The 26,846-nt window shown below is 45.3% G+C and overlaps 3 protein-coding genes and 1 long non-coding RNA gene across 4 annotated transcripts in view; 1 reads left to right on the forward strand and 3 right to left on the reverse strand.

The window, feature by feature from the left end:
• Positions 1–33: 33 nt before the first annotated feature.
• oc90 (otoconin 90) lies at positions 34–10,507 on the reverse strand. Its single transcript, XM_049011584.1, has 17 exons — positions 8,097–10,507; positions 7,890–7,955; positions 7,212–7,389; positions 7,022–7,134; positions 6,726–6,857; positions 5,611–5,703; positions 5,201–5,311; positions 4,853–4,915; positions 4,434–4,523; positions 4,209–4,304; positions 3,840–3,869; positions 3,534–3,650; positions 2,701–2,853; positions 1,986–2,081; positions 1,191–1,362; positions 887–993; positions 34–646 (listed from the first exon to the last, which is right to left on the reverse strand). Exons 1-17 carry the CDS (start codon positions 8,137–8,139, stop codon positions 303–305), a joined length of 2,004 nt encoding a protein of 667 aa, XP_048867541.1. The 5' UTR covers positions 8,140–10,507; the 3' UTR covers positions 34–302.
• Positions 10,508–11,282: 775 nt separating this feature from the next.
• On the forward strand, positions 11,283–24,097 carry LOC125740528 (uncharacterized). The gene is made up of 3 exons (XR_007397646.1): positions 11,283–11,347; positions 11,466–11,531; positions 20,423–24,097. It is a non-coding gene; the product is annotated as an uncharacterized LOC125740528 (long non-coding RNA).
• On the reverse strand, positions 12,045–20,074 carry LOC125740492 (HERV-H LTR-associating protein 1). The gene is made up of 13 exons (XM_049011733.1): positions 19,468–20,074; positions 18,833–18,937; positions 17,999–18,055; positions 17,494–17,574; positions 16,670–16,753; positions 16,441–16,524; positions 16,078–16,161; positions 15,861–15,917; positions 15,310–15,390; positions 15,055–15,084; positions 14,378–14,467; positions 14,100–14,186; positions 12,045–12,398 (listed from the first exon to the last, which is right to left on the reverse strand). Exons 2-13 carry the CDS (start codon positions 18,921–18,923, stop codon positions 12,214–12,216), a joined length of 1,011 nt encoding a protein of 336 aa, XP_048867690.1. The 5' UTR covers positions 18,924–18,937; positions 19,468–20,074; the 3' UTR covers positions 12,045–12,213.
• A 125-nt stretch (positions 24,098–24,222) lies between the features above and the next one.
• kcnq3 (potassium voltage-gated channel, KQT-like subfamily, member 3) overlaps positions 24,223–26,846 on the reverse strand; it is a 65,149-nt gene continuing 62,525 nt past the window's right edge. The window contains exon 15 of the mRNA XM_049011559.1: positions 24,223–26,773. Within this exon, the coding sequence (XP_048867516.1) occupies positions 26,108–26,773 (666 nt within the window). The 3' untranslated portion in view covers positions 24,223–26,107. The remainder of the gene's footprint in view (positions 26,774–26,846) is intronic.

Consider the following 26,846-nt stretch of genomic DNA (forward strand, 5'->3'; position numbering starts at 1 on the left):
ATTTATATATATGTGTGTGTGTGTGTATGTGTATCAAAATGTGGTTGCTTCAGCCTTCATGCCGCAGGTGGGGGGGCAGGAGGGGAGGTCCGGTCTCTAACGGGGGGGAGGGATACTGATACTTCTGACTCCACAGGAAGTGGGTTTTGCTGTGTTTTGCTCTGCACTTCGAGACCTAAAGCTGGACAAACTTTAAAGTGCAAGGTTTATTTAATAAAGAAAATACCATTGTGAGGTTTTTGGGCTGTTCCGAGAGCACCCCCTGTTGGTACCCCCCGTAAATGCGGAGGGAGGGCTGTTTTCTAGGCTCCTTCCTCAGTCAGCTCACCCAGTCCCCCAGCTCCTTCATCGCTGGTCATTCTACTGGTTTCCATGGCAACACTGTCCTCCGCCTCAGGCCGGATGGGGCGACTCTGGATCCCTTCCCGTCTTGTTCCCTCCCAAGTTCCACTCTCTTCGCTGGAGTCGGGCAAGTGGGTCGGTGGGCGGAGCCAGGGCAGGGCGAGTGGCCTGCGCCGGCAGGGGGACTTGGGGCCGCGGCACTGCTGCGCGGAGACGCTCTCGTTGTGCTGGGCAGCAGCCATGCACTGGGCACTGGCTTTGTCACACACACACTGCAGCTTGTCGCAGACGCCAATCCCGAAGCCTGGCCAGGAAGCACACGGCAGCAGCTACAATAAAGCTAGGCGATGGCTCAGTCACTACAACATGGACGTCAGTCTACACTGTGCTCGAAGCTGTAAGATGCCCCCTCCACCCCGCTATGTGCGGCCCATGCTCAGTGTTGAGGTTTTGTGAGCTATTTGATGGGGCTAATATGAGCAGCGTGACATTGCGTAGTCCATAAGGGCTGCAGTGACGGGCTCGTGCTGTTGAGGGCACTCACACTGCGGCTGGCCCCCTTGGCAGGTGATGTGAAGGCCCAGCCTGCGTTCTGGGCGGCATCCCAGCATCCTTATCTGCTCCAGGCAGCACTGGTGGAAGAAACAGCAGCTGGGGGGGGGGAAGAGGGTATGGCCTGTATTTAGCAACTCTCCGCTCATGGCCTTTTCACGGTTCATTTCGGGGGATTGGATGTTTAATATCTGGTCCCTAGGGACCCACGGTAAGTCTATGTTAGCAAAAACATTCCTGAGGACTGGATTAGGAAGCACTGAAGTTTTTTCATGGTACGACACAGCCACGCCCACCTGTCTAGCTGGTCCACGGGCCGGCCACGCCCCTCCTGGCCACAGTAGCAGCCATGCATCTCATAGTCGTGCGGGCAGCGGCCTGTCAGGCAGTGCAGCATCTCGCCCAGCGCGGGCATCTCTTGGCTCGGCCGGCCGTCCGCGCCGTACTGGGTGAAGGTGTGGCTGCACTCTGCTCTCCACAGGGGGGGCAGGAGGTACCGGAGTTATCCTGACATTAACTATACACTCACTACTGACTGCCTAAAACCTTTACGCAGTACTGTAGTAGACCTGGGCAGTATTACGTCTGCCTGCCTGGCTGGATATATGTATGTATGTTTGGTGAAAATTGAGTGACTGTAGCCTTTAAGTGAAATTTACCATTTCACTGAGATTTTAAAATAAAAAAACAGCATCGCTTTTGAAAATAGCATCAAAAAAACCATAAACCCAGAGTTGCCACCCATACTTAATATTCTGAGACCAGCCATGATTTTGGTTGTCCTGGATAAAACGAATTTCATTCAGGAACATGGAATGTCCCTATGAATTTCCCTAAACAAGCCTTCGGAATGGTGTCACCATGTGTAGTATTTTTGGCGAATGACTGTTGTCCAGGATTTTACGGGACTCTCTCCCTCTCTAATGATATTTAGTGTATCTCAACACATCTATGTAAAGCGCTTCGGGAAAACCCTGTTGTGAAAGGTGCTATATAAAAATGAATTGAATCGAATAAGGTGATAATCCTACACATACCACGATATAATGTCTAAGTTACCACCAAAGGTAGGGAGAGTGTTAGCTGTGCACCTTCAGGGTTGTGGTCCACAGGAAGGTCAATGAGGCCAGCCGCTTCCAGGAGAGAGAGCGCAAATAAGGGCACAGCCTTTGGCTTGGGCTGGTACGCTGGGGGGAAAGTGAGGTATAGCAGCACTGACACCAGGAAACACTGCATGAGTGTTAATATTCAGTGTTAATATTCAGCTGATTGTATTGTTCCTGCAAGATCTGGGTCTGAAAAAGGATACACTTTCCAAGTGTCGGCAAAAGGAAGACAATGTAGATTTTGAGCCTGACATGTTTGGCCCCAAAATCTGGTTCTAGAACAGTCACAGGTTGTTTCAAGCTTTACTTAGTCAAGAGCCAAGAATTTAAAATGAGGACAGCTAAGCTCTATTCCATTAATAAACAAAGCTGTCTTTAATCTTTTTTTAAGTGTGGGTCAAAAATAGGCCGGGTCATTTGCCAGCTGCGAGTCCCACTTCCCTTGCCTGGCCGACCGGACACGGAACACCTACATGTCTGAGCAGCCATCAGAAAAGGGATCCATTTACAAAACGAGAAGAATTTCACATACGCTATTTACCTTAGCTTTGTGTGTCTTAGCTGGTGGTCTAGCTGACCACTGGGCAGTCTCCAAATCAGATTTCAGGGTCATATGTTCAAAACAGGTAGTCACCGTACTGCTGTGTCAAAAGGTTGATATTTTTGCATTGGTATCAGCTATTGAAGTAAATCCCTGTACCTCCTTTCTCTCGGGATTCATCTCGCGAATCTGTCTCTTTGCACGAGGGCCTGTCTTGCGGCTCGGCCTCAGCAGACGTGCCAGGTTGTGCCACCGTCCTCTTCCTGTCTCTCTGAGCTGCACGGCCTTTTGTCGCGGACACCGGCTCCTTGGCTGTGCAAATGCAGCAGAGACCAGCTCCATTAAATGCTTTGAAATTAGATCGTTTCAACAAAAAAAAAAAAAAAGTCATCTGTTAATGAGCCAATGCTTTATTGGGAAAATCATCCCTGGATACCACTGCTGTGCAGTTGTGGTTAGATAAATGATGAATCTTAAGCACAGCACATTTATTTATTTATTTAAAAAATCCCCAGAGAATCAATGCGATACTTGTCAGGTCTGATTAAATCCCTGCTTAACCACCTGACAGAAGTGGCAGTTTTTACAGCATAAATTTTTAGCAGCAGCGAATTACAACAAGTAACCTAAAGGATTTATGAACATTCATATGAATGTTAACACATCTTGATATATTTATTCATTTATTACAAATCATTTTAATTTAACTGAACTGGGTAGCTATAATTGAGTATTTCAGATCAAATTTCTAACTTTTTTTTTTTTCCTTTTCAATTAGGTCCTAATTCTTATTCTGAACATTTTTTACTCTCTCCCACTGGGATGCTCAACTTCAGCCTTAAATAATTCCAAGAACTACTGTTGCCCTACAAACACGTTTGTCTGTTTTGGGGAATCAACTATATGAAGAGGTTAAGGATCTCGCTTTTTTTGGGGGAGCAAAATCCCACAGACAAACTATGGAAGAAATCTTTCCTGTGTGAGTCACCCACCTTCTGTGAAAGAGTCAAGTTCTGCAGAGTTCGGGGTAGAATGTGTCGTGCGGATTGGTGGAGCCGCCATTGTCTGCATAGTACCAACCAATGACTCCGTTACAGGTTCGGTCACATCTGCCAATCAAAGGAGGAAAAAAAAATATATAAAAGGTTGTGACACCAGTTGTGGGTGATACACTATTTATATACGAGTACGTTTGGTGTGTGATGAATTAGCTGTCACGGAATTCTGGTGTTTAAGAACATTCTCATCTGCTAAGGAAGAGAGTATAAAATCGTGAGGGAAGTGTGTAAGCGACGCACCTTCTGCCTCAGCATCCATTTCTGCCGTTGCTGCTTCCAGAGGGGGGAGAGATTTGCATGATGCAAACTGATTAATACATTTATGTGAAGCTTCAGGCCTGCTTCTTGGATACGTCATACAAGTGGAAAGAGTATTTACAGGCAGTAAATATTCTACAGAAAGAGATTATAAAGCTGAATATATATATATATATATATATATATATATATATATATATATATATATATATATATATATATATATATATATATATACATATATATATACATATATATTGTATATTTTTCAAAAATCACAACTTAAGCTCAAAACGTACGACCCACAATGGCATCATCACATGAGCAGAAGTGAGGAGAACCTTCTCGCACCATCAGTGGTGGACGGCGAAGGCCGGCTAGCTAGCGTGGTGTGTGTCTCCTGTCTCTTGGTCGGCACCGCCGTCTTCGTTTCTTGTCTGTTTAGGACTGTTGGAAAAAGTAAGTCAGCACACTGGAATCTCACGGCGGGGGTAAGAGGAGACGTCAAGCTTCTGCACCTCGGTGGGGGGGGGGGGGGGGCTGCAGGACTCGGCAGCTCACAATGACCTGTTTTACCTTCAGAGAGAGTCTCCACTGGGACCTGCAGAGGCAGCTGACGGTTCTGCTCAGCCTCTGGGGCACGCATGCTGCTACTCTCTCTTTCTCCTGGAGATGGAACAAAGACATTAAATATAAAATATTAATTTCAGCCAATGAGGGGATTAGGTCCAAATACAGAGGAAGTAAATTACCCACTATGGCCTGCCTGAGGTATCTCACTGTGTACACAGCTTAATGAGAATTTCTTTACATTGATTTTTGCATTCGGTTTTGGCTTCTGCAAAGACTGACTCTCCTTCATATAAACTGAAGCTTGGGTTGCCAAATATGCAAAAGGACGAGGTTGCAGGATGTGGATCTAATTGTTTTCCTCCTATGAAGAATCTGATGAATTTCCAGGTTTGAGGTTGGCGGGGTTTGTAGAACATTTTTACCTTCTAGAGAAGGACGTGGAGATCCTGCAGTCAGCATTTCCTCTGTCTCCAGCTCCGTCTCACCTGCCAGTTTTAGATTGGAAAATGTAACTTCCATATTTCCATGTGTTCTGCCTAAAAAAAAATGCATGTTTTGCCTCGCAAAATAGATCTTACTTTATTTTTTTAACAATTCGCATAACTTTGTGGTGCAATGAGTTAGAGTGAATGTAGAGAGTTAAGGTCCATGACAATAACCAGCTACGCGATGGCATCACGACAGGACCGCCATCTTTTAGTCGGGGCTGATCGCTCAGCGCCCGAGAGCCAGTGCAGAAAGGCTCTTTACGCCGATGTTCGCCCTTTTACCTTCATACAGAGATTCTGCAGAGAGGTCAGCAAACACCAGGGTCTGGTTGAGGTCAGTCTCAGGGTCCAATGTGCTGGTGGCCAGTGTTCCATTTTCTGGTAAAAGGGGCCCTAAAATAGATCACTATTATCATCATCATTATTATTACTGTTGTTCTTGTTAATAATAATTATAATATATGTGGTCCTTTATTGCAAGTAATTTTAATTAATATGCATATGCTACCCAATTTGTCATGCAAATACTAAGCAAAAGTTACACCATCTACATTTTTATATGTAACCAATCACTAAAAAAAGAAATATGTGTAGGATATGTGTCTCGATGTTGCCCTGCGTATATATTGTACGCGAGTATCGTCTCCTGTTCTCCTCCAGGGTAATGAAGCAGATTGGCCAGCTGTTCTCACCATCGGTGAGGAAATCCACGGCAGCTGCCGGAACCGCGGGAGAACCTTCCGCCCGCAGGTTCTGAAGGGAACCGTTTGTCGGCGGTCCAGAACCTGGTGCGGAGGCAGGAAACAATGACCTTGCATGTTAAGTCGTCCTTTTGTGACGAGGCTGCTGAGTCAACCTGGCCGCTGACGTGGATTATTTAAAGGTCATTTGTTTTTATCTGGCCGCTAGCTTGGTTAACCCGACCCGACGTCTCGGCACACAACATTAAGCGGCATAATCATCCGGAAATGATGTTTATTTACGGCCGGGTCGGCGCAAGGTAGGTCCGGCGCTTGGCATTTTCATTCATCACAAAAATTATACCAGCAAAAACCATTATGAACAAGAAGGATCCTCAGCTATAATTCACCCTTTTTTACGAGCAGTAGTGCAGCACCTGGGAGCAGATCATCCATTTTTGGAAACCACTTTGGGAGGGAAATAAAATGTGTAGTTCAGGCTAAAAGGGGGTGACTGAACAGAACGGCATTCTTGACACTTTGTCATCGAGAGAGAGCTGAAGCGGTGATTGCCTGTCGCTAATTTCCCATCCCATCCAGTCCATTCCTATCCCCTTGACACACGTGGGCGGGTCCATTCCGAACGTGACCTTAGGCATCGCCCTACCTGCCTGCCCTGCGGTCGCCCTGGTCAGGCTGCTGTTGTCAGGCAAAACTGTAAGACGGAGGTCGACACACTAATGGACACATGGCAAAGAGACCTTCCACCGCTGCAACCTCTCCTCCCGCTGGGCACGTGGGATATAGAACCACCTTCTGCCGTTTGCTTCCAGAACCGAAGTGTTTTGCGCCTGTAGTGACTTACTAGCGCTTTCCGCTCTGGTGTCTATGAAGAGCACACTGGAGGAATCATGTGACCCGTCAAGTCAATGAAATCCACAGGGACCGTATCATAGGATAGGAAAAAAAGCTGGTTATTCTTAGAATCATCTACAAAAATTATTTTCCACGAACATTTTAGATTTGCGGGTTTTAAAAGCCAGTGGTGGGTTCTGGGACCTGCTCCCACACCTTTGCTCGCTCTCGGTCGGCCATGCGGCTCGTGAAACAGGATACGCCGCAGTTACCGGTCGCGTGGCCCGAGGGGCACGATGCGGAGTCCAGGTGCCTCCAGGAGGGGTTGTAGGGGGACCGTCCCATGCATTCGATGGCCGCCTTGTCACACAGGCACCAGTCCTGGGCACATGGATCGCTCACATCTGCAAGGCCAGATCAGGCTTGAGTACATCAATCGTCTATATTTAATTTAGCGTGCATTTACCTAAAGTACTTTGTCCTTCATCCTGAGCTTAAATGGTGCCATTAAATGTGCCTTAAGTGTGCAAATCTCTCTCTCTCTGGCTAAGCGTCTGCACCGCCTTACCACAAATCACGTTGCTCTGGCCGCAGGTGATGCTGTGAGACGTGGTGTCGGGTTGCGAGCGGCAGCCGCGCTCGCTCGCGGCTCTGTAGCACTCCCTGTGGCGGAAGCAGCACCTGCAGACCGAGGAGGCGAGGAACTTTATCGTCTCCGGCGATTAAGACGGCAGCACTTGGGGAGAGTCCGGTCTCACCCGTCCATGTCGTCGACGGTCCCCCGGCCCCCCTGGTATCGGCAGGAGCAGCCGTAGTCCTCCAGGTCTCGCGGACACAGACCCGTCGTGCAGCGCAGGCACCAGGCGAAGCGTAAGAGGGACGGGAAGCTGTCCTGCAGCTCCTGGAGCCAAGTGAAGCCCGTCCCCAGGCAGCCTGCTGGGGGCAGGAAGTGACATCGAGTGGCAACAGGAAACGCGAGATCACTCCCACTAACGGGTGGCAAAAACAGTAGGTACAACGGGCTCCATGGGAGAAAGCATGGTCACTCTCACACACTTCATACTTCAGCCTTTTTATCTCTGTAATCTAATTTAAAAATATGATTAAAACCTACCTAAATACTGCTTCAATTCGATACATTTCTGCATAGTGCCAATCACAACGCCGCCCCAAGGCGCTTGACACCGGCGTTGTAATACATTACTAAATCAATTATGCATAATAATGCACAAAACAAGGAAGACAGAAGACAGAAAGGAACAATGAAAGAAAGCCAGACGACTTTTGACAATTTCCGTGACCATACGCAGTGATGTGAGTCAACACCGAAGTGTAGCATCTTGACATTCTTTTGGCTGCTCTGTGCGGGTGATACATCATTTCTATGCATTAACTGGACCAGTGACTGAATTTTTTCCAAACGGCACTATCCTCACCAATCAGAAGCTGAGCAGCTGTGGGGTCGGCTGGCCCTGGGCAGAACGAGGAATTCTGGGAAAGGACTGGAGGCGCGAGACGCAAGATTAACAACTGAGAAATTACACATTCTTAACAGCGTCCTGCAAAGTTGTCACTCGGCCAGAAACTCCGGCTGCTGTTTACTGGAGACGGTAACAGCTGATTTGCAGCAGGATGGCACTTACCGGTCGGAGCTGATAACAGCGTCAGCAGCAATGAGAGAAGCATGTTCTCCAGCTCTGGAGAGACACAGAAAGAAAATCCTGCAGCTTAATCGGGCGTGTAATCCCGGACACTTCAAATTTGAATCTCGATTCCAAATCCAGGCCGTGTTTTCAGTTCGCCCCAGTAGTTAGTTTAATAATTGCTGATTCTGATTGGCTGAAGGCTTCACACCTGTCTCACAGGGAAAGGAAGGCTGTGAAACTAGCAGTGCTCGGACCTTGAGGATCGGGATTTGAACAGCCCCTTTCTAGTAGTTTCCATGTTGGCCCAAAAGGTTTAAGGGAATAAGCACCAACACTATACTGAAATGCAGAGGAATATTTTAATGGCCAAACCATGACCTCATATCCCATCCTTGTCTGTAAGACTGTTGGTGGACATTTTCTAGCCAAATATGTTTGTACAAACTTCAGATTTGTATGTAACGTGCAGTGGAGGAAAACTTCCGGCCTTTTTCAGGTGAGCGTCTTTGGAGATGCTGAGATTCCCACAGACACCCCCAGACTCTTCCCTCACGTCGAACCCTCTTCTCATTAAAGCTCCGGTTAGCTACCGAAACGCCGCTTCCGCCCTCTTCCACGCTGCTTCTAATGAGGCCCCTGCCGTCTGCCAGCCGCCGTTCCGGGGATCAGAAGGTCCCGCACAGCCCCCGCCTAGGAGTTCAGAGCCCGTTTCCCATAATGCAGTGTGGCGCCGTGCTAGCACGTGGGAGATCACCGTGTTGCTAAATCGGGCCCATCTGCGGCTTTTCCACCTAAGCCGCTGTGGAGCTTCAGATGAGGAGATCATTAGCAGGCTCCTCTTCACGTTCTCTGATTGACCCTGGTCATATCCGCTCGTCAGAACTATACATCTGCTGCTGCAGCTTCAGATATTGTGCACTTATGCCCCCATAAATATAATAATAATTTTCATTATTTGAGCAGATATTCTGATTTCGGCTTGTTCAAGTCATTGATGGTCTGTGGCAATAACAGTCAAATGTGACAATCTGAAATGTAGCAAAGACAGTTTTATCCTACAGCATAAATACCATGTAGAGCAGCGTTGGCCAGTCTGGTCCTAAGGGACCCGCAGACAGTCCACATTTTTGCTCCCTCCCAGTAGGAGCAAGTATATCGACTGTCTGGCAGGGAGCAAAAACGTGGACCGTGGGCCAGGCTGGGAGACACTTATCTAGAGGCCTGAAACTCCAATAGAGGCTAAATGTGAATTATTAGACATTTACAAAACGATTAGGTAGCACCAACCTTTTCTCCATAAATGCATCATGAGTGTAAGACCTAAGCTTCATGCAGAGGCTGGTTAAGAGACGGCAGGTGAAGCCAGACTCACCTCTAGTGTTTGGGGATGCGTGTCTCCTCCTGGGTGATGTTCCATTCAAATGGCCTCTGATCCAGTGGGCTTTTTAAAAGGTCCCACACAGGTTGCCTTAATTATGGGTTAACAATGAGCTGATACATGTTCTGGGGGGGGTGGATCCTGGAACGGACCCATCGGACCAGGCTTGTATGCACGGGTGGTCACCATGAAACAAGGCTTCCCCTCACACCACTGCCTGAGCCCCCCCATAACCGAAACCGGGAGTAAGAAAAGGAACCACACAGCACTTAGACCTCAGGGCTGAACAGGTCCTGACCCGCGGCATCCGGGTCACGGAGGCCTCAAAAGGGCACCCCCCGGGGCAACAAAGTCCCCCTATGCTGACACAGAGCCAAGCCTGTCCCCCAAGTGCCCCCCACTAAGCAAGCACACAGACTGAGTGACATCATCAGCAGCAGACCTGTCATTAAAGCAATTATCAGGCAGGCCTCAGTCCAGGCGCATCAATACCCTGCTCACACAGCCAGTCGTTACCGAACATGCGTTAATAAACCTCGGTCTGGGTCAGTCATCCGTTACACAGCGCGACACAAATACCGCCAAACAGCCAGTTTAATTATTGATTCTTCTGGAAGTTATTTACAGCAGGCCAAGACCTACAGTATGTACAACATGTTTAAATAACTTCTGCATCTCCATTTCCGAACAGACTAATTCACAGTTAAAAGAAAACACGAGTGACCTCCGAAAAAGTATGCTTTATAATTATATAAATGTTTACAGCATGCATTGTCATATGCATTACACACCCACCTACTGATAATCCATTATAATGTATATTATTATTATTATTGCTGTTGTGCTATATTTACTAGGTGTTGTACTATGTGTTGGTATGTGTTCTGTATGTACATGTGGCGCCCATTTAAATAAGTGTGAGGTTTGAGGAGGCACCCTGCCCCCTGCAGTCCAGCGCCAGCTACTACGGCCGCGAGCATTCAGGCGGCAGACAGACGGCGAGGGCTGAGCCTGTTTCCTCGGGAGCCCTGAGTGGAAGGTTCTCCTCACTGCTTTGTGCACATCCTCGCCAGACACCTCTGCTTCAGATCTGCGTGGAGAAGGAAGCAAGGAAACTGGAGATGAGCAAGAAGGAAAAGGACACACGCATGTGCACACACACACACGCACACACACACGCACACACACACGCGGACACACACGCGCGCACACACACACACACACACACACACGCGCACACACACACACACAGACACAAGGGCATTTATAATTGTAGAAAACAAAGGAATTAAAAAACAAAAGTTACTGCACTGAAAATATGGACAGATTCATGAACTCAATTAACTGATGACGGAGTTAATGACTTAATTGACTGATAATAGTTCTCTCTGCAGCTTATCTACAACGTTGCATAAAGTACAGCAGGTTTAGGGTGTGGGGTCAACATGGTCTGCAAAGTGCATACAGTTAGGGTTCAGGTAAGTTTACGTCATAATTGTAAAAGACAAATGTATATATATATATTCACACTGTATTTGAGCCTTTAGAATGAAGAGGAAAACTGTTATAATTAGGGAAAGAAAATGAAAATCTAAAATATCATAACGGAGTCAGGTTATCCTTTCGCTTTGATCTTCTCTTTGATGATGAAAATCACTGCTTTTAAAGCACCTGTCGTGACCCCACGCCCCCGCGGTGCCTCTTTAATTACACGCTTCCTCGCGCACACTGCGGATGCCGTTTCACTCAGCGCCGCTTCTCATTGGTAGCCGCAGCACGTGACGCGGCCGACCGCAAGATCACGTGATTTGTGGCTAATTGTTCCGCTTCCATAACGCATAGTTTCATACACGGGCCGTTGTAAGCGCGGGTAATTATGTCTTATGCTATGTAAACAGTAACGTTAAAAAGATCAAATTAACTTAATGTACTTTATTGATGTTAATGGATTTGCGAATAAAAAAAGCATTACCACTATATATCCTTAGGAGAATGGATGGCAGTCAGTCCAAAAACATGAGCTTGTACCAGTGGAATAGTCCCACAGTACCGAGGTGAGATGCCGTACTTATTGTAAAATCATTTTAGTTCCATTTTTAATGTTGATTTCATGATTTTGGTGTACAGTGAAAATGAGATTCTGTAATGTATTAATGTGAAGCCTATCATTATGGTGAAGGTTAAACGTGAGATTCCAGCAGTCTGACCCACCGAAACACGTTTGTGTAAAAAGACAGTATCTGGGCAATCACTGTTAATTAAAGACTTCAAAGGATTTGAAGAGGAAATCAGACCAGAGAGGATATATCTCCAAGTTAGAATAGGCAACGGTAATCTTTTTATATGCAAAGAGAGTCTTACTGAAGCTCAGGGAATATGGATTTCTTGCTTTTACGTGCCTGTGTGTGTAGTTTAACTTGTATTGTTATGCTGGTGAAACAGCCATAAAATTCATTTGCCAGGTTCCTTAACACTTACTTTTTGAGTAGGATACTCGCTTAACCCTCTTGCACACCTCCATCGTGTACGTCGCATACCAACGCTGGTTTTCAGCACAGTACCTGAAATTCACCGGAAGCAATTTCATTCCCATTAAAGGATAATCATCATTATTGCCCGCATTCATGGAGAGTCATTTACGCAATATACGCCCAATTTAGATATATAAATATGACACGTACAATACAAGCTGCTCATTATGAACTTATTGTAAGGTTGTCATGGCAACGCGCCGCCTTACCGAGCCGCTCCACCGCGGTCGGAGTCGCGGCACCGGCACCGCGAGAAGAACTTGCAGAGTTCGAGCAGGCAGGACTGCAGTTTCTGGGCGCTGATGGGGGTGGCGGCAGTGCTGGCCGTGGGCTCCACCTTCCTTCTCGCTGTCCCAACCTGGGAGATGTCCGGTCTTTTCCACGGACAGCCTGCCGAGAAACAGAGAGGGAGCCAGCGCTGACCTGCAATGTGCCTTACAATCGGTACATTTTGGACCACCCAGACCTTTAACATGGCAGACAGTAGGTCTGTGTACTTGTTGATTTTCATTTATTGCGAACCTCGAGCAGGTCCACCTTCGTTGTAAATACAGAGAAATGCTCACAACCCATTTTACCAAAATTATTACCGGGAAAAATTGACCTTTGAGTGCAGATAGATTGGCTTCTTTATTTCTGTAGCTGTACACTGTTGGATCTCCTTCGTGCGAAAAAAAAAAGATTTTACTGTCCATTATAAGTCTATTATTCACAAATGTGCCTTAATAGTTTCTTATAATATATAATGCAGATTTAATTTGTTTCCGAGTGTCTTTCGCACCAGGCAACCTCTCATGATCGTTTTTGTTATAACCATCAAACACCTGGTGAACGCGATTACCATTCCGGGTAGTGATAGCGGCAGCATAGTGCGCAGTGTCACAAATGTGAAATACCTACGATTAATAAGTCTCCGGGACACCTTATGAAAAGAACAGCTCAAAGACATTTAAAATGCAAAACAGGCACGCTTATCGCCTTTTAATGGGCAAATCGGAACATGCTTTAATCCGCAAAAGCCCAATGATTCATGTTACCCCCACCAAGTCATATAACCCAGAAGGTTTCTGTGGGAAGATGCTGCCCTCTGGTGGTAGTGTTCAGTAGCGTTTCTTGAAGGAGATACGCTTTTTTTTTTTTTTTTTGACGAAAACGCGATCTTTTGGTATTGTTTTTTTTTTATCCATTTACCCAAGGTCGACTGTAAGTCTTATAGTGAATGAAGAAGGAGATGGACCGTTTTCTTGAGCAGCAGTAAGTCGCCGCAGTATAAACAATGCGGAAACGCGAAGGGGAGGATTTGTTCTGTATGAAATTTCTCCGTTGTTAGTGCCGTTTGACTGCAGTCCAGCAATTATGCGCTGAAAACACAGGCGTAATGGGTTCTTATTTTGTGACCGCTGGTTTTATCTGGTCACAAATCGCACCCATTATGCATTTATCCTTTGCCCCTGATCCATGCCCAGTACTGTGAGTGATGGAAACTGCATGCAGTGCAGAGGACGCCTCTTTATTACCGGACCTTTAAGCCGGTTCGCCCTTGGCCTAATAATCCCCGCGATTCAAAGTTTATTTATTTCACAGTCTACACACATCCTCAACAGTAATAAGAACACACACACACACACCACTGCCCATGGTCATTTATCCGAGTGCCTCAAATAATAAATAACCTCTGTTATCTTTTAAAGAAAAACTATAAATAATAAAAATAGACTTGATTTGCTTTTACCCTTTACTGACCTATGCTTTGAAATAACTGCTCGGAATGGAAAACTGTGTTTCCATGGTTACTATCACGCGGCACCATTTTGCTATTTCCTTTGACTGGAGACAAAGAAGAACTTTGACCCAGCGATGAATCAAAAACTGCAGAAGATACACATTAAAAATCCAGAATTATTGGTTCGCCTACTGCAGGGCTCAGTTCACCAATCAACGAACTATGCGAAAGTTTACAAGGCAACTCGAGTCGGGGTTAGCTGGGGGGGGGGGCAGACAGTGTGTCTTTGGAAGAGAACCAGGAGTCACCTGGATGAGAGAGACAGCCTCGGGACTGTTCCCGTTAACAGCAAAAAAATACAAAAGCACCTGCAACCCTGCGTGGTCTCTCAGCGAAACTGGCCGGGGACACCGTCCTGGGGGTCGGGCTGGGGCTGGGGGTGACTTCACCCCGGGCTGAGAGTAAGAGAGGAGAGGACACAGCGCAAACTAAAGAGAAACTCACTCGTCACGGTCGAAGGTCAGGTGGCAGAGGTGAGCCTGCCTGAACAGACCCACTCCCCCCCCCCCATCTCATTGCAGTGAGCCAGTAAAAAGTGGGTCCGGGGGGTGCAGCAGGGTGAGCCGAACGAGGCAGGGAGGCTTACCGGGCGTGGTGGCGTTTCCGGAGCCGTTCTGCATGCCGCTGGGCTGGGCCGAGCTGTCGGTGCTGGACCCGGACAGCGAATGGTGCCACCCTTTTGGGGGTGAGATGACATCATGACGCTGACATACAATGCCGCTCAAATTATTCAGGAATCACTCCGTTACGCTCAAGAAAAAAAGACTTACAGCATGTCTGCAGGACCAAAATACAAGAGGCGTGATTTTTATTGTATAAATTTCAATTTTATGTTATTACCCAGTAAAACTTACACTTATTACCCTGCACTTCAGAAAATGATGAGAATGCACTCTAGGTATATAAATGCCTTTATCTCAATGCAGTATTATATACTGAATAACAAAATTACAAGGAATAAAGGAAATCCTCAATCTTAGAACCTATAACTATTGTGATTTATAATGGCCTGCCTACGTAGGGTTATATCTGGCGGTATTTACCGCCATTCAAATCATGTGTTTGATTAGGGCCCCCTGGTGGGCACAAACAGTCACTACGCCAAATTTTACATAAGCACTTCCGTTATTTAGGAGACGCTGAACAGCGCAGCATGTTCTGCTAACCAGCGAGTCCCTGGTCATACCTCATCTGCTTTCTTCTTTTGTTAGAAATGATGGGAGTGTGCGATCAGGGGAGTAAATAAACACAGAAGGTTCTTACCCATAGCTAGATGAGGGACTGTGATGTTGCCTTGGAGAGGAAGGAATAAAAGGAGAGAGAGAGAGAGAACCAGCTGTTGACCTGACTCCAACATGAATGTATAGTGGGCAGGGAAACCTACTGCAACCATTGTTGTGGATCTTTCACAGACAAATGAAGGGCAGGGTATTCAGTGACATCTTACCTGCTCTGCCCTGACGGAGCTGCTGTGCTCCCCAAAGTGTAACAACACAGGAGCAGAGGGGCTAAAATTACCTCTGTGGAGGTCAGCAGTAATAGTCTGATTGAAGAGAGGCTTGACGGATTCCACCTCCCAGAGCTGAGACAGATCTCTCTCTGGAGAGGAGCAAACTGGTGAGATAGGGGGTGGGGGCATCGATCGCGCCACCACACCACAAACGTAACACAATCAGACAGCCGTGTCTGAATTCAGGAGCTTTGCCACATATTTAATATAATGTTTTTTGCAGCCATTCTGAAGATGGTTTGAGACGCCGTAACACAGCAGCCAAAGAAATGTGCTGCAACGTAGCATCATTCGGACAGGGGGGGCTGTCAAAGGGGATGGTTTTTGAATTATGAAAATCGTCATGAACAATATGGGAGCCTAAGGCCTAATGCACATCATACCAAATATATACCTTTAAATGCCTCAAAAGTAATAAAATACATGTTCAGGATTGAAGATCCAACACTGGATCAATACAACACATGGGCTGCCCTCATTGGATGTTCATCGGCATCAAGGACGCGGTTCCGTCCTTCTCCAAACTCGATAAGGCAGAAGTAAGGACCAGATAACTCACCGGTCTTCCCAGCCATCACACAGATGTATATGCAGTCCGAGTCCTTGTTCTGACTCACTGCGTAGACACATCTACCATCAGACACATCCCAGACCATCTTAATGACCTGCATCTCATGTGAATGAGGTTTATCCTGATTTCCGCTGGAACACGAGGTTCAAGACCAAACAGGCCTCTCACATGCTGAATTTCAGTAGCTTTGCTGAAATCCACTCACCTGACAATATGGAGCTGGATTTGAAGATCTCGTGAAGGTAGCTGGAGGAATTCCCCATGATGTCCAATAATATGGCAGTGAAGTCTATGCAGAGACCAAAAACGTCCAGATGTCAGTTGCCCTGCGTTACCTCTTTAGGGTATGCCAGCAATCTCATGTACGGTGACATACTATCCAAGCCATAAACTCTCCAGCGTTGATAAACCTCAGAAACTGCCCTGATACTCGTCAAAATCTGGTCTAGGATTATATATATTGATCTGTATCCTGTTACCACAAAACAAGCAAGATGAATAATAGCATTTGGAGATGTATTACACCGCAAACATGCATTTTCAGCATGTACCCTTTGTAAATGCTCACCTGTCAAGTCGTTAGACCTATTAGTCAAACAGTAGCAGTATCTCATTGGAAGGAGGCTAGTCTCGATGTTCCTGAAATTGGAAACTGTCGGAAGCCAGGTTTCACCACACAGAACTGAGTACTTTCGATCAAATCATACTAGCTGTGTATTTCTGGATAAATTATCCGATGAGGCGGGTGAATTCCCTGGGTGCTGAGAGGATTAGCCAGCCCACGGTTCGGGACGTACTGTTGTAGACGAGAACGGTGAGCTTGTTGAAGGCCAAGGAGCTATGAGACGTGATGCTCAGCAGAGTAAAAATGTGCTGGGAGCCTGGAAAACAGGACAGGGGGACGACAGCAGGACATGCGCCTTGGCTCAGCAGATTTATAATAACACCAGGGACGGCCTGTAATGGAAGATTGATGGCTGGGTACGCTAATGCTACAAAATGCTAAAACAAGACCCATTCCACTTCCAAGAGGGGTTAAATTCGTAGCCTTTTAACAAAGTAACTGCTTCTTAACAGCGTAAATCCAAAACCAAAGCGTTGTCAAGCTACCCAGGAAGATACACGACGGTATTATCTGATTTTATGAAATTTCAATGTGAATGCTACTTGTCATCAGTGAAAAGCTGAGCACTGCTCAGTGGCCACTTTATTAGCTACATTTGCTCGGTGAACAGCCTGCTCCAGCGAATCGTGTGGCTGAAACGGAACATCTGCAGTACGCAGACAAGGTCAAGAGGCTCGCTTCCGGCGTGGCTGTGCATTCGAAGCGTCACGGCACCTCATCTACGCGATTTTGACCGTGTCGAGATTGTTGGTGTCAGACGTGGTGGTTTACGTTTATCGGAAATGGCTGCCCTGCTGGGATTTTCGCTACAGCGTCTAGTTTATAGATAATGCTGCAATTAACGAAAAACGTCCAGTCAGGGGCATTTCTGTGGGTGGAAACGCCGTTTTAATGCCAGAGGTCAGAGGAGAATGGATAGACTTGTTTCTGCAGCATCACACTGTACGAAAACTGTGAGTGAATCATAAAATAGAAGTCACTCATATTTCAACATACCAGTTTGTGTCGAGTTTATTAACTTATTCACCAAGAGAGTCATGTCAATGGAGGCAAGGTCAGTATCTCCAGCAGGAATCTCTGGGCAAAAAACACACCACAATGATGTTAATATTATGATCAGTCATGAGAAAACTCATAACAGATTTCTAAGTGCAAACTGGGTTACATTACAGAGAATGTCCACCCCCACCAACAGGAAAAGATGATTATTAAGTTGGCTTTCATTAAAACATTATGCAGTTATTCCCCCCGTGAAATAAAACGATATTGATTAACACTGGCAAATATTTCAAGAGTTTATTATGAGATTTAAATCATTTTCTAAATCTGGATACATAATTACCTTGTGTTGTCCTTCTTTGAATGAACTACTTGAGCACAATAGACTATAATATTGCAATGTATAATTACGGCCTTTTGCGTATGAACACTAATTTCACTGATGTGCCCATTTTCCTTAAGATACAGTTTTAAACAAAGACCGACCATTTTCTTGAACTACCTGTTGATACAAGAATGTCTCTCTTCTCCAAATGTCTCTCGAAGTTGCTTTTCAGAGCTGCAAATAAAGGTGCATAGTCACTGCAGTGGTTCTGTAAGTTCATGAACGGTACATTCACAGTCTGCGCAGTCAGGCGAGGACCCCAGAGACCCTGGGCAGCAAAGCAGACGTGTGATGTAAACGAATGACTGCATTTTGGGAAAAATTACTTTAATATACAGGCAGCTTTTGATTTACATAAAACCAGCAAGTGAATCCAGACCGATGCAAAAAAAAAATGTCCAAAAGACAAAGTTTATGGAAACCCTAACGCAAAAAAGTTGGCAAACACTGAAAATATATTCTAGCTTTGCTTTTGTTATTTTATGTGTTCTTTAGCATGTATTGTAAGTGTATTTTTGGCTTATGGATTTTTTGACACAAGGGGTCTTGAACAGCATGGGGGGGGTAAATCCGAGTTACATAATTATGTACGTAACAGTTTATGGAACAGATTATTTACTGGGGAAAATGGGAAATGTGAACGGGAGGGAATTCCAGTCAGATCTCAAACATGAAATCAGTACCGTAACCAAGATAAATAAAGTGTAACACAAAGGACAAAATGAACCGTCGACTTTTTAATAAATACACTTCCAGGTTAGGTGGTTTGAGAACTGCCTGTATAAACCTTCTGATGATTAAACAATGAATTTTAACTTTTGTATAATTAAAAAACAATTATCATTGTTGTCATTGACAACAGTGGAGGCCTTGTGGGACGGTTTGCTCGTCTTTGGCCGGATCGTGGGGGGTGGGGGGGGGTTCTTGCCCACTGCAGGCCGCAGCCCCTACCTTTACCGTAAAGGACGGCCAGGGGAATGAGGGCCACGCACAGGCTGACGCACAGCCCCCCGTGTCTGCCAGCCCCCCCGGAAGCAGCCATGGCAAGGCGACGACCTGCGGCACGACCACACACACCTTCACCGGCGTGTGCACAGACAACGTCGCCGCCCCTCACTCTCCCCCAGAGCTAGTCGTCCATTATTCCTCTACAGTTACCTTCCTTTATGTCTATTGATTTCTATCGCGCAAGACATTCATGATTATGGTAAGATGTTAAACAGCAAAACCAGTTACCGCTGACGTTAAAATCAGTTACCCTTCATGCATATTATTAACATCTATAAACAAATAAATATCTCAGAGCCAAATGAATTAATCCTAAACACTTCTAAACACATTTTTGGACACAAAAAAGGATAAAAATCACAAACCCAAATAAACATAATGTTTGCATAACTCCAAAAAAATGACAATTATTGTGTTGTACTGAACTAAAGCACAGTGCAACATAAAAGGATGTTTAAAATTCAGAAGTCTTACGTCTTTCACTGCACAAATCACGTGATATCCGTCCTTTATAACCTTTTTACCCATTTTAAATTCCCCGCACCTTCCTAAACCATTAATGTTGAGTCTAAACTTACCTTTTTTTATATTCTTGGTCCAAGATTTGTTCGACCTGAGATGGGGGTTACTGTCTTCGGGGTGAGATTAGTCCACTTCCATTTGTTCTGGGGGGGAGGGGGTGTTGATCTTTGGAGATCGCTGTCTTACGTCCGTTTGGCCGATCCCAAGTGACAGGTGGGGGAGATTTATCAGGAAAACGAGTACCGGCCCGACTCGGCAGATGGGGCCAAGCTAGGGTGGGCAAGTGAGGTGCTCAGCCCCCTGGCCAGACTCACGTTCTAAATGGTCGTAATAACAGGCGGGCATGTTATTTGAAACTGCAGCTGTAATTGCTCTCTGAGAGCAACTGAATGGCCTTTTTAATGTTGCGGTGGTAGCACCCTGATTCGCTGGTGCACGGCCTTAATTGGCAGGAGGAAATAAGGCTGAGCATTCTGGGTAGCACCAGGGGCCTGGGAAACACTCCGCTATGGGAAACCGAGACCAGGCTTGACACCCTGAATACTCTGTCACATACAGTATTAGCCATTTGCATGTAAAAAGCAGTACTGTTGTTCAGAGCAGCATTCAGACTCATTCAGACATAAATCAAAAGCGCACGTCTGCAATACAAGAACATTTTTTTTCTTGTTTTTCCTCTCCCACCTCCTCCCTCAAGGTCAAATTGATGGCAGTTGGTTGAAGTTAAGAAGGATTGAGACTGACACTCCTTTGAAATTTGTGCATCTCTGGGAGAAATTTCTAGACAGCAAAAAAAATAAGTCTTGCTCCTCTAGCAAAGCGGAAGCCTACATTTCTACACCACCAACAGGTGGGTCATACCGGCAGAGACCTCCCACCAGCGCCTGGGGTCTTTCCCCCGCCCCTCACAGCAGTTTTAATTTACACCCAGAAGCCCAACTGTGGATAATCATCAGAAAAACAACAAATGCCTCCGACTTCCTGCTGATTTGCACTTTCTGTGTTTTCCAGGGGATATTTCCATTCTGCCGGAGTCTCTCAGGTGTCGGACGCAAAGCCTGAACGGCCATCAGCTTCTTTCAAACACACAGGGTGAGGGTGAGCCTGCAGCCTACCCCAGGAAGGACAGGATGTGAGGCAGGGCACCTCCTGAGTGGGACACATATCACTGCGAACATAGGAATCAATAATACAGGCATTCCAAGCACCCCGATGCTGAGATATACCGGCATTATTCATAAATGCTCAAGTAATGAAATCCCCGGCCAGTACGCAACCTCTGCATGTCAAGCAAACAAGGATTGAGTCCAGGGACGCCAGAGTTTGCATGCGGCACCATATTATCGCTCTGCTATTCTTTCGGTATCTCGCCTTACAGTCGAGGTCTAAGGGGGCGGCTGGTTCTCCTGCCCCGGCTCTTCAGCCACAGAGGTGAGGCTGGCTGACCTCAGCATACCGGCTAGAGATCACTCAGTAGGTCACACTGCGCCCCCGGTCATTTTACCCAGATCCTTTAGTCCCAGTTTGAAGCTCCTTACTGGTAACATTTTTCTGAGAACCTGGAAAGCGTCTCCTAACTAGGTCACATTTAAGTAAGACAAATTAAATATCAGTCCTAAGTTTGTGGGCTGAACTGTTGTTAACGACAACTGAAAGTTGAACATAACAGTTTTAAATCGACTCCAAAACAGCTTTGTGTGTTTTGAGAGAATAAATTACTTAAGGGACGTTTCTGGAAGCGACATCTATGGTGGTAAAGTACTGGCAAGACCCCCAGACACTGTTAACAAGAAGTTTCAGATTCTCCCAGGATCAGTTTGCAAATTAACATACTGGGGCTCACCAGAGGACGCACTGTGTGTACTCTGGCATTTGTGCCTGTATTTTATCCTCCACCGTTTATCTGTCTCTGCGTTTCAGAATTTCAGTGTCATACGAAACATAGATGACTGTGCAGTGACTGAAAACCCCGGGTCTCATAAGCTGACATCGGAAATGCAGCCAAAACACAGTAACTCCAGACTGGGACGTAATTGTATTATGTTTGTGCCTGGTTCCTCAGGGTCTACCAGCTGAAAGGTGAAGTGAGTTTGCCTATCAGCAAACACAATATAGATAAATTACTGAACGAGTCAGTGGATATAATTACAACAAAGGCACTATGCCAGTCACATGGGCGAGAATGCGAGGGCGGGTATCGGGGCCTTACTGAGGCCCATGCTTGGCAGAGATCCATGGTGCTATTGGGACACTCCACCTCATCGCTCCTCTCCCATATTTTATATAAACAGATTAAATATACGCACGGAGAAAGTGAGCAGGCTGGCATGCCATTGGTCCTCTCATCGCCAAGCAACCCTGAGCCAATCACACTCACCTCCATGTGTGATTGTTCTCCATGTAACAGGAAGGCAGGGAACAAACATAAAACGCAAGGATGATGATGTGCATGTAAAACAAAGAACTGCAAGTTAACCTTCACCCCCCCCCCCCCTAAAGCTGGGTTATGACTCTGGGGAGGGGGGCACTGGACCATTCAGGTCGTAACGTGCCAGTGCATATATATGCAAGTATTATACATGCAAACAATTTACACCTAACATAAACGATGAAGACAGGAATATACCAGCCTATGAACGGATTTCCATTTTAGCATCTCTTTATTTTATTAGTAAGTGGTGCAATAGTAAAGACAAACATAAAAAAAATCAAGTAAGAATACCATTTGCATATTATTAAATGAAAATATTTTAAACTGGTTAGATCTAGAATATAAATTACAAGTACCATTTAAAAATTGCAATGAGGAAAATTATACATCGCTTTGAAGGTCACTTGTATAAAAGTTTGTTCCCTTGGTTAGGAAAAAAAAATCGTAATGACGAAAATGAAGACAAAGCAAAGAGAAGCTTTAACAGACACATTTGTTCGCTGTATTTAAAACTCGTACGAGGGCAAGGCACAAAAAATGTCTCGTCAGTCATATGCCCATAATTACGGTTTATGCAGTGCGTACGTGTGCATGGAGCGGCACGAGGCTGTGTCACGCGATCGCTATTCAGTACAATCACTAAACCTTAATTATTCAAATAAGAACGTTAAATATCCCTAAACCACTGTCCGAGGGTAACCTCGAAAAGAAAAACGTTTGAAAAATTAACTCTATTTTGAAGAAACGTTAAAGGGTACATTTATCGGGAATGAACAGATGAAAGCAAAATTATCAAAGTTCAAAATGTTTTGTTAAACTCATATAAAGTGCACCTTTTCAGGAAAACCAACACTAAAGACAAGTATTCTAGAACGAATTGCATTCATAACAAGCCGCCTGCTATGGCTTAGTTTTGTTAAGGATCTACGCTATAGCCACACTCCCGGGTAATGGGAAGGGAAGTGAGAGTAAGAAGAAGCGTGACTTCAAGCAAACCGGCCAGCGGGGCCTCAGGAACCAGGAACTCTGCGGCCATTTTTAATTTCATTTACAACTCACTTTAACTGTACATTCATTCCGATACATCAGTTTTCTTTTTAAAAAGTGACACATAACAATATATAGAGGTGACAGGGGATAGATTTTAGTTTCACTGCCCACAAAATTTGAGAAACAGTTAACAATCGAACGATGATTTTAAAGGGTTACACACCATGGTCATTAGTGTTACGATTAGATCATTAGGACGAAAGATGAAAAACATCAGTTTTACTTATCTTAGGTTACTGTGTAGCTCTTAACTATGATGAGCTAAGCATCATTATTCAGTGAAAGTCAGCCTACCAGATGGAATTACCATGTGTTTAGTGCTATGGAACTGAAGCACAAACCGTACACGGACCGTCCTGGGGAGGAAGAAAGTCACACTCGAGCCCCCACTGGTAGCTGTAATTCAGCGAGGGGGTGAAAAAAAGGCCTACACTTGTACGACAAACATCCCATTCTCAGTCGTTTGAAGGTAGCATAAATGTCTTTCGTGATCGTCGGACACCCTACATGTGCTTCCTATGAACTGAAATGCAAAGCCCACTGTAAGTCATACATTCAACCTTTCAATATCATGCAAAAAAACGTAAAATTTGGCGGAAGGTCATTGAAGAAACAGCAATTTATTCCGTAATTAAAAGTAAAATATTCTCTGTAGCCACACATTGTAATAAAACAATCATAGTCGCTTCCAATCATTTTCTGATGTAAAAATATATGAACTATGCAAGGCGACAGAAAGCTTATGTTCCTGTTCCTTGATACAATAGTGTTAATTGCACAGCTGTACTGCAAATTAGTTGCTGCCCCAACATATCCAAAGCTTTAATTAAGGATCAGCTGTGTTACGAAAGGATGGTTCTTTAAAGGATAGTTCTCTTTGTAACCCGACATACAATAAAAACCGTCTTATAAAACGGCCGTAGACCTTCCACCTAGAAACGATTATACTTCGAGCAGCTGCTTGGAAGACCTTTCTTTATTGAAAAATAAGACTGAAACTCATAACAATTGTAACAGTGACTATAGGAGCGTCTCTGAAATTAAGAAATATAACATAAATTTGCTTATTTGGCTATTGTCATCGTAAAACAGCATGTGGGGGATTTCAGTAACAGTTACACAACTCATCCCAGAAGAGAATGCCTTTCCTGCATGTTTGTGTATTGCCAATATTACAAAATAAAGGATTAATTTCCTCCTGGTCAGGGAAGTATTCACTTTTTATAGAGTATGAATGATGTAGACGGAACATGAGACGTCAAGACTCAGCGGTCTCATTTGGTATCTCGACAATGCAGTGCATTAGCAGAATCAGTGATAAGGGGGGATCTATGCCTTACGAAACTTTAAGTCTACTGGTAAAAAGTCTTAAATGAAAGTGTGGCAACTTATTGTTATTATTATTATCGTTATTATTATTATTATTATAATTAATGGGATTTTATCCTGTGTTTCATAATTCATAATTGTAAGTGTAGCGATGGTAGCGTGGAAGTTTACAAAGAAAACGCCTTTGGTCGTACAAAGTCTTCCCATTCGTATTAATGACGGGGTCGGGGCGACAGAAGCGCAGCACAGTACATATCGCGGCCGCTGCACGCAAATGGGACACATGCTATAAAAGGCACCATTAAAAGGGCGAACGCCATTGGCCGTAAAGAGCCCGGCCGTCTCCCTTCACCAGGTTAACGTCTTACAGTCTTTGCAATTCCTGTACTAGTCAGCTTTAATTTCTATGTATTTTCATGACAAAGTGACACGCGAATTCAGAAATATGGATGCAGGGTGTATTTGTTTGTCAAAAGGGCGTGAAACTCAACACAGATGTAAAAGAGAAATGGGCGTGATTTCAACATGAACACATCTTTCTAATCGCTTAAATGTTATGTCTGCCAGGTATACGTTGTTTTGCCAAACACTGAACTTACGCATATTTAATAGGCCTATCTGCCCGATGCTTAAATTAAATGCTATAATGTAGACCTATTTTACACTAGGTTTTTTTTCCGTAAGATTAAAAAAAACGACATTTTCATAACAATAGCATTTACCTACTTGCTGTATTACAAAAAATGATGAACAACTAACATGCGGCATTTGTATGTGATGCTGTAAAAACCAGTAATAACCAGTGTTAAAGATAAGTGTTAATATATAGGTGTTTGGTTTACACTGGGGTTTGAGGTTAAGGGCTGGAGTACCGACATGGTGTAGTACTTGGTAAATGGATATTTACGTATTCGGAATCTCATGTTTCAACACGGTGGAAATGCTCAAACTTAAAATTCGTTAAATGTGCATGAATGAAGGATTTTGAGTTTCTTCTTTTCGGAGGACATTGCAATGCCTCTCGTTCCAGCTCAGAAAATGTTTTTAATCAAAATTTTTCACCAGTTAAAATTTTTTACCTGTTTTTCCTTTGGGTAATAATAATAATAATAATAATAATAATAATCATAAACTTGCGCATTTAAAATATAAGGCTACAATCAGTATGGGGGTTTAAAACTGATCCATTAACTTTTAGTTACTTTGTGGAAAAACAGGTGGAAATTTCACACTTGTGCAAAAGCTTGATAAATCTGGCCATTCATGTGTACCACAAAGAAACGGAACCGAATACAAAAGGCTGGGAAGTTCGCCACGTGCCACAGCATGCGACGAAAATAGGAAACCAAATAGATATTTCATTTGTGCATTCTCTTATTTCTTGCCCAGACATATCTAGCCACAAAACGTACTGCACGATAAAGCTGAGAAACGTTGTCAAAGGCATCCAGCTCAAACCCTTTCAGAAACGCTGCAAATTCATGCAAACCATGCATTTAAATTATAATAAAAAATAATAATAATAAATTATGTGGTATCTTTCCAAAAATAAGTTCTTAAAAACGGCATAGCATTTAAAGTATTCATCAAGTTCATTTTTTTAATGATTATTTTTATTATTATTTTTATTACTCCCCGTTACCTGAACTTTGCAGTGTCTACCACTAAATGTGCATGCTTCACATGCAGTGCTGTTTGCTTTGCAGCGATAAATAAAGCTTTGGGTGATTTATTTTTTTTTGTCCTTTTGCTTAACTTTGCAATGGGTGCTCTGTACAAAGTCTATATATTATACATGTGGGGGCCGGTTTTCCCCCCATTTAAATGTATGTTTCTTACCAGAAGGCAATAGCTCCGCCACATTTTCACCGGCCAATGACACGGGGTTAGGAGGGCGTGTTCCACACGGAGTCAGGGAAGCCCTCGCCGGTGGAGGACAAGGGGAGGGGCCCGCTGGGGGTGAAGGGGTCGGTGTCCGTGTCAGTCTCACCTTCGGCCAGGTAGCGCTTCTCTTTCACCCAGCCGGGGGCCCCAGGACCGGCCCCCGTGCTGAATGAGACGTCCTCCCTTTCCTGCGAGATACTGAACCCGCTAGGCGAGCGCTCCAGCTCTTCGTGGTTGACGGATGGCAGCGAGAGGGGCGTGTCCACGTCCCGTCCCAAGGTCCAGCCCTGACCGGGGCAGGGACTGGGCCCCTCGCCTCCGAAGTGGCCCTGGGTCTCCAGGAGCGAGCTGATGGGCAGCACGGTGGGGCGCTCCGTGTAGGTGGGTGCGACCGGACCCAGCGGCATGCCGTGGTCCTGCCTGAAGCTGTAGTAGGGGGTCACTTTGCTGATGGGTACCTGGTAGGGCATGTGTGGGCAGCCGTCGGTGTAGTCCAGCAGGACGCGGCGGATCTCCGCGTACCTGCTGTCCTCCTTGCCACCGGGTTTGCCGCCACGCGGGACTCCCATGGTCAGCTGGGCCGCGCCGCCGGCGTCCACCTGCAAGTGCTCCATGTGCTGCATGTGCATGTCCACCAGGAAGTCCAGCTTCTTCTCCATGTCCTCCACCTGCGGGGAGACAAGAACATGGTGGCAGGAGGGTCTGGCCGTGCTCTACCGAGTCTCGTGCCCGCCCCGGACC

The sequence above is a fragment of the Brienomyrus brachyistius genome, chromosome 4, assembly GCF_023856365.1.
Source record: "Brienomyrus brachyistius isolate T26 chromosome 4, BBRACH_0.4, whole genome shotgun sequence".
NCBI classification, from domain to species: Eukaryota; Metazoa; Chordata; class Actinopteri; order Osteoglossiformes; family Mormyridae; genus Brienomyrus; species Brienomyrus brachyistius.

What these genes read in the sequence shown, in the direction of transcription:
- oc90 (XM_049011584.1), bottom strand. Translation starts at nt 8,139, where the DNA reads ATGCTTCTCTCATTGCTGCTGACGCTGTTATCAGCTCCGACCG. An exon ending in AGCTGCTCAGCTTCTGATTG is followed by an intron (nt 7,390 to 7,889) that starts GTGAGGATAGTG and finishes TCCTGCCCCCAG; the next exon opens with CAGGCTGCCTGGGGACGGGC. An exon ending in AATGGATGCTGAGGCAGAAG is followed by an intron (nt 3,651 to 3,839) that starts GTGCGTCGCTTA and finishes TTTGATTGGCAG; the next exon opens with ATGTGACCGAACCTGTAACG.
- LOC125740492 (XM_049011733.1), bottom strand. Translation starts at nt 18,923, where the DNA reads ATGGCTGCTTCCGGGGGGGCTGGCAGACACGGGGGGCTGTGCGTCAGC. An exon ending in TAGGTCTAACGACTTGACAG is followed by an intron (nt 16,162 to 16,440) that starts GTGAGCATTTAC and finishes GTCTCTGCATAG; the next exon opens with ACTTCACTGCCATATTATTG. An exon ending in TGTGATGGCTGGGAAGACCG is followed by an intron (nt 15,391 to 15,860) that starts GTGAGTTATCTG and finishes GCTCCTCTCCAG; the next exon opens with AGAGAGATCTGTCTCAGCTC.